The 12596-nt window shown below is 43.0% G+C and overlaps 1 protein-coding gene across 1 annotated transcript in view; it reads left to right on the forward strand.

Moving 5' to 3' along the window:
- LOC139375875 (ephrin type-B receptor 3-like) overlaps positions 1 to 11412 on the forward strand; it is a 50127-nt gene extending 38715 nt beyond the window's left edge. Inside the window, exons 12-16 of the mRNA XM_071117820.1 lie at positions 1637 to 1852; positions 2771 to 2920; positions 4397 to 4590; positions 8600 to 10424; positions 11223 to 11412. Coding sequence (XP_070973921.1) covers positions 1637 to 1852; positions 2771 to 2920; positions 4397 to 4590; positions 8600 to 8714 — 675 coding nt within the window. The 3' untranslated portion in view covers positions 8715 to 10424; positions 11223 to 11412. The remainder of the gene's footprint in view (positions 1 to 1636; positions 1853 to 2770; positions 2921 to 4396; positions 4591 to 8599; positions 10425 to 11222) is intronic.
- Positions 11413 to 12596: the final 1184 nt, after the last annotated feature.

Raw genomic sequence — 12596 nt, forward strand, 5'->3', positions numbered from 1 at the left:
ATGTCTTGTTTTTTTCCCCAACACCGCCTTCCATCAATTTGTATAGCAGACCCTCATTCCAATTTGAGTCCAAATATTTTTTGAAATCAACTAAGCATGAGAAGACTTTGCCTTTGTTTTGGTTTGTTTGTCAATTAGGGTAGTACAGGGTGAATACGTGGTATGTCATACGGTAATTTGGTAAAAAGCCAATTTGACATTTGCTCAGTACCTTATTTTCACTGAGGATATGTACGAATCTGTTGTTAATGATATAATGCAGAGGATTTCCCTAAGGTTGATGTTGACGCATATCCCACTCCACGGTAGTTATTGGGGTGATCAGTCCTTGCTTCCAAATATTGGGGAAGATGTCAGAGCTGAGGATGATGTTAAATAATTGAAGTATAGCCAATTGGAATTTATGGTCTGTATATTTTATCATTTAATTTAGGATACCATCAACACCACAAGCCTTTTGAGGTGAGAGGGTTTGTATTTTGTCCTGGGGTTCATTCAACGTAATTTGAGAATCCAGTTGGTTCTGGGAGTCTTTAATTGTTGATTCTAAGATTTGTATTTGGTCATGTATATATCTCCATTTTGGATAAATAACTCTTATTGTTGTTGTTTGTTTAGTGTGTTCCAATTTTCCCAGAAGCAGTTAGATTCGATGGATTCTTCAATTACATTGAGAGGATTTCTGACGTGCTGTTCCTTCTTTTTCCGTAATGTATTTCTGTATTGTTTTAGTGATTCACCATAGTGAAGGTGTAGGCTCAGGTTTTCTGGGTCTCTATGTTTTTGGTTGGATAGGTTTCTCAATGTCTTTCTTGGGTTTTTGCATTCTTCATCAAACCATTTGTCATTGTTGTTCATTTTCTTAGGCTGTCTGCTTGCAATTTTTAGATTTGATAGGGAAGCTGAGAGGTCAAATACAGTTTAGGTTTTCTACTTCCAAATGTACAACTTTCCTATTACAGTGAAACTTTTTGTCCAGGAAATTGTCTAAAAGGGATTGAATTTGTTGTTTCCTTCCATCTATAGCATTTCTTAATATTATTCAGTTTCTTTGGCTTTGATGCCTCATGATTGAGTATTGCTCTGTTCAAGTAGACTGTGATATTGCTGTGATCTGATAGGGGTGTCATTGGGCTGACTGTAAACACTCTGAGAGACTGGGTTGAGGTCAGTGATAACGTAGTCTACAGTACTACTGCCAAGAGATGAGCTAAAAATGTATCTACCGTAAAAGTCCCCTCAAAGCCTACCATTGACTAGGTGCTGTACATACCCAGCGTGTGACAGAGCTGCAAGAGTTGTGACCCATTTCTGTTGGTTATGTTGTCGTAGTTGTGTCTAGGGGGGCATATATGGGGGAGGGAATGCTGTCACCTCCAGGTAGGTGTTTGTCACCCTGTGTGCTGAGGTGGTGTCCTTTCGCTCGCTCACACTCGGTCTCTCTCTCTCTCTCTCCCTCACCTATATATATTTCCTCCCCCATTTCTGTCTCTCTCTCTCCTCTCTTCTCTCTTTCCCTCCCTCTCTTCCTCTCCCATCCCCCTCTATCTACCCACTACCTCTTTCTGCATTAACCCTCAATCTATCTACCCTCCCTCCCCAACCCCCTCTCCATTACCCTTCGCCTCCCTCACAGCTGAATGACGGGCGCTTCACGGTGACCCAGCTGGTGGGCATACTGCGTGGCATCGCGGCGGGCATGAAGTACCTCTCGGATATGAACTACGTTCACCGGGACCTGGCTGCCCGCAACATCCTGGTTAATACCAACCTGGTGTGTAAGGTGTCCGACTTCGGCCTGTCCCGTTTCCTAGACGACTCATCAGCCGATCCCACTTACACTAGCTCTCTGGTGAGTGACCTGGATGGAGAGGGGGTTGTGAGTATGAGTGACCTGGATGGAGAGGGGAGTTGTGAGTATGAGTGACCTGGATGGAGAGGGGAGTTGTGGGTATGAGTGACCTGGATGGAGAGGGGGGTTGTGGGTATGAGTGACCTGGATGGAGAGGGGGGTTGTGGGTATGATAGACCTGGATGGAGAGGGGGGTTGTGGGTATGAGTGACCGGGATGGAGAAGGGGGGTTGTAGGTATGAGTGACCTAGATGGAGAGGGGGGTTGTAGGTATGAGTGACCTGGATGGAGAGGGGGGTTGTGGGTATGAGTGACCTGGATGGAGAGGGTGGTTGTGGGTATGAGTGACCTGGATGGAGAGGGGTGTTGTAGGTATGGATCTTGTTAGCTTGGTCTGTGTTTAATCAGTCTTTCTATTTTTGTCTGTGTGTGTTTATCTGTGAGATTGCTTGTTTGTTTGCTTTCTTTGTTTGTTTGCAATTTTGTGTGTGTGTGTGTGAGTGTGCTCACTCATTTGTGTCTTTGTGTCTCTCTGCATTCTGTGATCATGTTTGTGAGACTTTGGTTACCTGTGTGTGTGTGTGTGTGTGTGTGTGTGTGTGTGTGTGTGTGTGTGTGTGTGTGTGTGTGTGTGTGTGTGTGTGTGTGTGTGTGTGTGTGTGTGTGTGTGTGTATTTCTGCGAATGTGTGTCTCTGCGTGTGTTTGTGTGTCTGCGTGTAAGTGTGTGTGTGTGTCTCTGTGTGTATCTCTGCGTGTGTGTGTATTTCTGCGTGTTTGTGTCTCTGCGTATGTGTGTGTGTCTCTGCCTGCGTGTGTCTGCATGTGTCTACCTTCCTCTCCCTGTGTGAGTGTTTATAATGGCTCCATCGCCCAGCATGCTCCACTGTATCAACCCCGCCTCCCCTGTGTCTCTGCAGGGAGGGAAGATTCCCATCCGCTGGACCGCCCCTGAGGCCATTGCCTTCAGGAAGTTCACTTCGGCTAGTGACGTCTGGAGCTACGGCATCGTCATGTGGGAGGTGGTGTCCTACGGAGAGAGGCCCTACTGGGACATGGGCAACCAGGATGTGAGTTAGTTAGTTCCTAGCTCCTGTTGCGTCTGATAGGCTCATACTACCAGAAGAAGTGTTTCAATATCTACTGTAGCAGACTAGAACACACTAGCATGCGACCTGGATGTCAGTTAGTTAGTTCCTAGCTCCCGTTGCGTCTGACAGATCGACACAGCGTGTTGAATATGGTTCCAATACCCACACTACCTTACTACTTATTGATTTATTCAGGGTATTTATTTGATAGGGACAGTGCACATTAGTCATTGAATTAAAACATTTCAGGTTCAACATCAATGTAAAAGTCCCCGTTTAGCAACAAAGCACATTTTCATCCGTGTTCCCTGAATGAATTACTTAGAATGAAATAATTTATTGGTCATGAATTTAAAGTAGTGTGCTAGTATGGCTGTTGGAATGGAGCCACTGTTTTATTTCAGATTCATAGTCTTGAAGGGATAGTTTACACTGAGGTACATTGCAGTTGCACTTTTAGTTTGAGCTTGACAGTTATGCTTGAGAGTTTTTATCTTCACTGTGCAGGTGGTTAGTGCAGCTGTGTTGACGTTTTTTAACTTTAATGTCTCCTGCTAACCACGTCTCTGCCTGTATCTTCAATCCACAGATATTTACTACGGCAGAGTAGTTAACTACCACACACACACTCATACGCACAAGCTCACGCGCACACACACCCACTCTCTATCCCCAAAACACATCTTACCATCTCACTGGGCTTCTACCTTATTAATGAATAGAGAGCAATTATGCTCATCCAAACGTGGCATCCAACATGTTGTATCACTGCAGTAGCCAGTTTCAAAATAATCATTACATTTGTGAGCAGCGAAAAATAGGAATATGAATAGTACAGATGTTGTATGATCCCAAAGGCAAATTTGCATTGCAGCAAGAAGTAACCAAAATACATACCGACAGCATATGGATATAAATAGCTTTGTAGAGAATACAAACACGTCATGACAAATAAATGAGGAAACGGGGAGAGCAAGTTGTGCAGTGCAGTAGAGAGATTCTTCATCTTTTACAAAGGCCCATTTGCTTTGTAGCAAGTAGTCAAATACATGTGAAGTTTATAGAAAGTAGAACAGAAAATAGCATGTTGTAACAACAGTAATCAACTGTAATCAACTGTAATCAACTGTAATCAACTGTAATCAACAGTGATCAACAGTAATCAACAGTAATCAACTGTAATCAACTGTAATCAACAGTAATCACATGTAATCAACAGTAATCAACAGTAATCAACTGAATTAACTGACTCTTACTTTCTTTTCTGTTCTTCCTCATGAATTAGAATTTCAATACACTTTTTAAATGGACAGGAATTGAGAATGGAATTGATCCCTAAACCTATTCTATCATATCATATGGTATTGTATCCTGTGGTATCATATCGTATCATATTGTATCGTGCCACATTGTATACAATCACATTGTATCATATCGTATTAACCTTTTCCTTAGGTGATGACTGCAGTTGAACAGGACTACCGTCTGCCCCCTCCTATGGACTGCCCCATGGTGCTGCACCAGCTCATGTTGGAGTGCTGGGTGAAGGAGAGGAACCTGAGGCCCAAATTCTGCCAGATCGTCAGCACCCTGGACAAGCTGCTCCGCAACGCCGCCACACTCAAAGTGGTCACCAGCACATACTCAGGGTGAGTGGAAGAGACTGGAGAGGATTTATTTCTTTATTTCTTTTTCATGTATTTATTTCTTTATTATTATATATTTTTTAAATAATTATTATTAAAGTCAGCAAATAAAGAAACATCCCTTTTTCAGGACCCTGTCTTTCAAAGATCATTTGTAAAAATCCAAATAACATCACAGATCTTCTTATTCAATGATCCATAAACAATTAATGAACATGGACCTGTGGAACGATCATTAAAACACTAACAGTTTAGACGTTAGGCAATTAAGGTCACAGTTATGAAAACGTAGGACACTAAAGAGGCCTTTCTACTGACTCTGAAAAACACCAAAAGAAAGATGCCCAGGGGCCCTGCTCATCTGCGTGAACATGCCTTAGGCATGCTGTAAGGAGGCATGAGGACTGCAGATGTGGCATAGGGCAATAAATTGCAATGTCCGTACTGTGAGACGCCTAAGATAGCGCTACAGGGAGACAGGGCGAACAGCTGATCGTCCTCGCAGTGGCAGACCACGTGTAACAACACCTGCACAGGATCGGTCACATCCGAACATCACACCTGCAGGACAGGTACAGGATGGCAACAACAACTGCCCGAGTTACACCAGGAACGCACAATCCCTCCATCAGTGCTCAGACTGTCCGCAATAGGGTGAGAGAGGCTGGACTGAGGGCTTGTAGGCCTGTTGTAAGGCAGGTCCTCACCAGACATCACTGGCAACAACGTTGCCTATGGGCACAAACCCACTGTCACTGGACCAGAAAGGACTGGGAAAAAGTGCTCTTCACTGACGAGTCGCGGTTTTGTCTCACCAAGGGTGATGGTCGGATTCGCCTTTATCGTCGAAGAAATGAGCGTTACACTGAGGCCTGTACTCTGGAGCGGGATCGATTTGGAAGTGGACATTCCATCACGGTTTGTGGCGGTGTGTCACAGCATCATCGGACTGAGCTTGTTGTAAAAATGTTTAAAAAACGGGCAAACTCAACTTTGCGGGCAAACTCAATGCTGTGTGTTACAGGGAAGACATCCTCGTCCCTCATGTGGTACCCTCCCTGCAGGCTCATCCTGACATAACTCTCCAGCATGACAATGCCACCAGCCATACTGCTTGTTCTATGCGTGATTTCCTGCAAGACAGAAATGTCAGCGTTCTGCCATGGCCAGCGAAGAGCCCGGATCTCAATCCCATTGAGCACGTCTGGGACCTGTTGGATCGGAGGGTGAGGGCTAGGACCATTCCCAACAGAAATTTCTGGGAACTTGCAAGTGCCTTGGTGGAAGAGTGGGGTAACATCTCACAGCAAGAACTGGCAAATCTGGTGCAGACCATGAGGAGAAGATGCACTGCAGTACTTAATGCAGCTGGTGGCCACACCAGATACTGACTGTTACTTTTGATTTTGACCCCCCCTTTGTTCAAGGACACATTATTCAATTTCTGTTAGTCACATGTCTTTGGAACTTGTTCAGTTTATGTTTCAGTTGTTGAATCTTGTTATGTTCATACAAATATTTACACATGTTAAGTTTGATGAAAATAAACGCAGTTGACAGTGAGAGGACTTTATTGTTTTACTGAGTTTATATAATTGTTTTATTCATATTTTTTATATATATTTATATATATGTGTATTTTATATGCACAACAAGACCGGTGTAAAGAATTTTTTTTATGGTTTCTAAACAACAGTCTGCACCCGAGAGACCTACAGATTTGCACAAAAACCTCTCCCATGATGATGAACAAAAATTCACAGTATACTGTCAATAGTAATAATTATCGAAACACCAACCTACACATTTAGTGGTTTTTACAGACATGGTCATATTTTTTGTTGTTGTTGGTTTGATTTGTTGTTTTGGCGTGCGATCAACAATATCAACAGCAGCATGTTGGGCCTAAACTGATGTATAGGGCATGAAGTTCTGGTTCAGCTCTTTGTACCCCACTAAACAAAACCACAAAATTATCATATTCCACTTATCAGTTTCTCGCTTGAGCCTCAATGTCTTCCAGTTTCACTGTTGCAGCATTACCCCAAGAGTGATTCTTATTGCCAGGAGCGGGCCTCTGTGAAGCTAATTGCGTGTGGAAATGTAATGTCTGACCTAGGTTTAATTCCCCGTGCTCTTGGCTGCCTCCTGAATGTAGGTAATAGGACAGAGAAAGAGATGGCGCAGACAGAGCCAGGGCTGCTGATATAGAAACAGACTAACGGACAGCTGAGGTGATGGAGCATGTAGAAACAGACTGACGGACAGCTGAGGTGATGGAGGATGTAGAAACAGACTGACGGACAGCTGAGGTGATGGAGGATGTAGAAACAGACTAATGGAGTATGTAGAAACAGACTAATGGAGTATGTAGAAACAGACTAATGGAGTATGTAGAAACAGACTAATGGAGTATGTAGAAACAGACTAATGGAGTATGTAGAAACAGACTAATGGAGTATGTAGAAACAGACTAATGGAGTATGTAGAAACAGACTGATGGAGGATGTAGAAACAGACTGACGGACAGCTGAGGTGATGGAGGATGTAGAAACAGACTGATGGAAGATGTAGAAACAGACTGACGGACAGCTGAGGTGATGGAGGATGTAGAAACAGACTGATGGAGGATGTAGAAACAGACTGACGGACAGCTGAGGTGATGGAGCATGTAGAAACAGACTGACAGACAGCTGAGGTGATGGAGGATGTAGAAACAGACTGATGGAAGATGTAGAAACAGACTGACGGACAGCTGAGGTGATGGAGGATGTAGAAACAGACTGACGGACAGCTGAGGTGATGGAGGATGTAGAAACAGACTAATGGAGTATGTAGAAACAGACTAATGGAGGATGTAGAAACAGACTAACAGAGAGCTGAGGGGATGGAGGATGTAGAAACAGACTAATGGAGGATGTAGAAACAGACTAACAGACAGCTGAGGTGATGGAGGATGTAGAAACAGACTAATGGAGTATGTAGAAACAGACTAATGGAGGATGTAGAAACAGACTAACAGAGAGCTGAGGGGATGGAGGATGTAGAAACAGACTAATGGAGGATGTAGAAACAGACTAACAGAGAGCTGAGGGGATGGAGGATGTAGAAACAGACTAATGGAGGATGTAGAAACAGACTAGCAGAGAGCTGAGGGGATGGAGTGTGGGTAATAAGACAGATTGAGGAGAAGCTAAAAGAGGAATGTATTTAATTAGGTTGCTAAGGGAGGCCAAGCCCATTGCTGTGATGGGCCAAATGGGGAAGTGTGTGTTTGTGTGCGTGTGTCATTGTGTGTGTGTGTGTGTATCAATGTGTGTATGTAGGTGTATGTCTTGCGTGTGTTATGCTACGTGTCATTGTATGCTGATGATTCATTTAGTGAGTGAGTGAGTGAGTGAGTGAGTGAGTGAGTGAGTGAGTGAGTGAGTGTGAGAGTGAGTGAGTGTGAGAGTGAGTGAGTGTGAGAGTGTGGGAGTGAGTGAGAGCCTTATCAATACTGTACGGATACTCTAGTATCTTTAGAATGGAGATGACGGGGGTACTAGTTTTTATTACAACCCCAACATGATTAATTTATTCTGCTCGGAGGTTAAATTGGATTTTGTAAGTGGTGGAACTGGCTTCTAGGTTGTCTTTACCATGATCGGTATCAACACATATTTGATGGATTCTCACTGTGTGCTGTGCTGTGTGCTGTCTCCCATCCTCAATGTTGTTGACAGCGTAATACTATACCACCTAACACAGCAGCGTTCTTCAGTCCTGCTCCTGGGTAAATACAGTTTGAAATAGATAAGTGTAGCACTAACACACCTACCGGTAATTGAACAAACCAATGGCTTGATGATTAGTTGATAAGTTGAACATTTTGTGCTAGCACTGAGCTGGAACAAAACCCTGCACACCCTATGGGTCTCTGCTCCAGAACCAGGAATCTAATAACACTGGTGTAACAGTTTGTACTCTTGAAAAAAAACACACGTGACTGACCTATTGCCTCTGTTGACAGGGATCTGATGCGGATCGGGGGGACGTTGCCTGGCCACCACATAAAGAGCCTGGACAGCAGTCAGAATGACATCGTTCGACAACAGATGAGCGCAACTCTCCCCATAAGGGTCTGAGGTTTGGATCTGGACCAACAGAACAACAAACCAACAAATCATCAGAGGAAACTGGACCCACTAGAAACTACCTAGGAGCTCTACTTGCAGAACCCAATGAGTGAATGAATGGATGACCCATTCCTAGACAAAACAAAAGTGGTCTGCTGTACCTACACAAAACTAACATGGGAAAAGGACATCTTGACTTTGGACAGCTTCAGTGGAGCTCTGTTGAGAACAGACTCTTGAGCAGCTTGTGGAGAACTTGTTTATTGGTGTGTGCTCGCACTCAGTATTGACATTTGTGATTTCGAGAACCGTCCATTGACAGAAAGCCAAACTCTCCCTCAGGTTATGTTTGCATGTCTGCATGTGTTTTCTGCTGCCTGGGAAGCGTCCTTTTTGCCAAAGTGATTCCCATGTCTTCCCTGCCTTTATCATTGACTTTGACCACGGATGGGAACCGATATGGATACTATGTACTGGAAAGATACAGGCGCAATGATGATACAAAAGGGTTTGTTCGAATGATGAGTCTTTGAGGATGTATTCTATGGATTCTGAAGGAACGCGGACACCTGAAAAGATTGTATCCTAATGCCCTTGGTCAGAGAACTTGATTGCAGACTTCTATAAGAATTGCTGTTTTTTATTATCTTGTTTTGTCCACTTTCTTTAATTGTGGTCTTTCATGTCAGTGGAAGGTTTCGGTCTCATGATACTGTATGTGTCTTTTGCGTGTCCCATTCACCTTCCCTGGATAAAGGGGCTTGACTGAGTAGGACGTATTTGACTGTAACACAGTACAGGACACACCATCATTTGCATGCCAAATTGGAACTGTTGTGGATGAATGTCATGTGAACAAGAGACAATGGTTCCACATAACTATTAGTCTATTTTCTTACTCTTATTTTATTCAACGAATGTCTTGTTTTGGATGCTAAGTTATTACTTATAGTTGAATATAGTATTGCGTTTTCTACAGTAATTGAGGGATATCTTCTTATTTTTTCGACACGTTATCTTAATACACTAGACAGTGAATTTAATGATTAAATGATATTCAAATATTTTGTGGCAGCTGTAGCTCGTAGGAAAGGGTTAATGATGAACCATAGCTACTTCTAGTCACCATTGCTGGCCCACATCGCCAGCCTGTCATTACAGTTGTCAATTCCATTATTCTGAACACGCTACTGATATCTTAGCCTGGGGTTCCAGTCTGTTTGTGCTTTAACCAAATCGTCTCTGTGTTTTTCCATTCTCATGCCGAACATGTTTGTTCTGACACCGATAGTCAGGGAAGTTGGCTAAAGCACATAGAATATGGTACCAGGCTAACTGGCTAACTATGTTGAAATGTCGGATGTTTTCTTAAGTAAAATGTGTCAAGGATCCCGTGCAAATGAAATATGTTGCCATTAAGATGATAACTATGTGACCTCAATATCAACCTGACCCACAAAAAGTTTGAATTATTCAGTGAATTACTCTTGACATGTTTTTTTTAAGCCAGCTGTCAGTATCTGCCGTGTTATATGATCTCCCAATCCCTACTAAATCCGCTCAGAGTTCATCTTCATTTGGCCCCTCTGACCTCCGTGTGAACCTCCGTATGTTTGTTTGTTGTTGGCAACATCAAAAGAAAAATGACAGTTTAAAGGGGCCATGTACCAGGATAGAAAAATCTATGTGAAATAAGAAAACAAGGAAATGTCCGTCAGGGCAGACTTCTTTCTGTAAGACTAAGGTGTATGGAATTGTCTGTCAGGGCAGACTTCTTTCTGTAAGACTAAGGTGTATGGAATTGTCCGTCAGGGCAGACTTCTTTCTGTAAGACTAAGGTGTATGGAATTGTCCGTCAGGGCAGACTTCTTTCTGTAAGACTAAGGTGTATGGAATTGTCTGTCAGGGCAGACTTCTTTCTGTAAGACTAAGGTGTATGGAATTGTCCGTCAGGGCAGACTTCTTTCTGTAAGACTAAGGTGTATGGAATTGTCCGTCAGGGCAGACTTCTTTCTGTAAGACTAAGGTGTATGGAATTGTCCGTCAAGGCAGACTTCTTTCTGTAAGACTAAGGTGTATGGAATTGTCCGTCAGGGCAGACTTCTTTCTGTAAGACTAAGGTGTATGGAATTGTCCGTCAGGGCAGACTTCTTTCTGTAAGACTAAGGTGTATGGAATTGTCCGTCAGGGCAGACTTCTTTCTGTAAGACTAAGGTGTATGGAATTGTCCGTCAGGGCAGACTTCTTTCTGTAAGACTAAGGTGTATGGAATTGTCCGTCAGGGCAGACTTCTTTCTGTAAGACTAAGGTGTATGGAATTGTCTGTCAGGGCAGACTTCTTTCTGTAAGACTAAGGTGTATGGAATTGTCCGTCAGGGCAGACTTCTTTCTGTAAGACTAAGGTGTATGGAATTGTCTGTCAGGGCAGACTTCTTTCTGTAAGACTAAGGTGTATGGAATTGTCCGTCAGGGCAGACTTCTTTCTGTAAGACTAAGGTGTATGGAATTGTCCGTCAGGGCAGACTTCTTTCTGTAAGACTAAGGTGTATGGAATTGTCCGTCAGGGCAGACTTCTTTCTGTAAGACTAAGGTGTATGGAATTGTAAAAAAAAAAGAAGAAAAAAAAGAAACTAGAACAAAATACGCATTTCTCTCTTAGTATTTTTTCGATAATCATATGCAAATCAATTATTAAAGTGATCTATGGTATTCTCTTTTATTTCTCTGCGGGTCCAGCACAAAGTCATTCCAGGTCTTCTCTTCTTCCAGTCGTAGGACGAACATAGGGAATAGCAAGTATGTTTTTCTTTTAGAATATCATATTAGTTATGAAACTCATTCACTTTTAAGCTTAATCAAAGACCAGTCCACACAGCTCATTAATTAGTGAGAAAGCAGGACTATAGATTCGTCCTCTGTCATGAGAGAGGCTTCAAGGAAGCGAGATACCCTGACATCATTCCAGCACTGGTAGTGGATCTATGTGCATTTCTTGGCAACCTGTACACAACCTGTACACAACCTGTACACGACCTGTATACAACCTGTACACGACCTGTATACAACCTGTACACAACCTGTACACAACCGCATCATGTCACATCGGTCTTGTCTTGCCAATATTGATGAGCGGTGCTGTCACCTGGCAACACCCTGGCGGTGCACACTTTACTAATGTTCTGTTTTTATTGACTGTGTTAAAACCGACCCTCGTGGATGGCCTGGAAGGCCAATGCAGATATTTATCGGGTTTCTTTGGACCCGATGCTGAGCAAGAAGGCGTATGATAATCTCCCTGAGGAGAGATCGGTGGTGACATGTCCGTTCTCCTCCGAATCTGTCCTTGAGAAGATAGACGTACTGCCACCAACACCATATAGTGTCCCAGTTGATTAAGAATGTGGGAATAGGTCATTGAGCTGTATGGTTAGATCTGGCATGATTTCCTTCTTGTGTATAATAGAGTACTGTATATCTGGGCTATAATGGGTCTTGTTATAGATACTCTTCTTGTACTGTAGCCCCCAGTACAGGTTGTTTAGGAACATACAGCACTAGACGTAGATGGGAGAAAACCTATTAATATAGATACTGAAGCTGCCATCTTGGCCAGGTCTCCCTTGGAGAAGAGTCTATCTATGTCAATGGGTCAAATAAAGGTTGGGTTAAAGAATGAAGAATAGTATTGTAGGTTTTTGCTGTGTAGAGCTTTGAGTATACAGCACTTCAGTGCATTAGGTGTTGAAGACGAGGGCCTTGACTAACTAATGCCTTCAGCCAGAGTGTATGTTCGATATTGACTGTGTGTAGCGCCGTTGACACGTGGTGTCAGGAGTGGGGTTTCGCATTCTATTTTTCTACAATGAAATCAATGTTGATCCAACACAATCT

Source organism: Oncorhynchus clarkii, chromosome 20, assembly GCF_045791955.1.
Source record: "Oncorhynchus clarkii lewisi isolate Uvic-CL-2024 chromosome 20, UVic_Ocla_1.0, whole genome shotgun sequence".
NCBI lineage: Eukaryota > Metazoa > Chordata > Actinopteri > Salmoniformes > Salmonidae > Oncorhynchus > Oncorhynchus clarkii.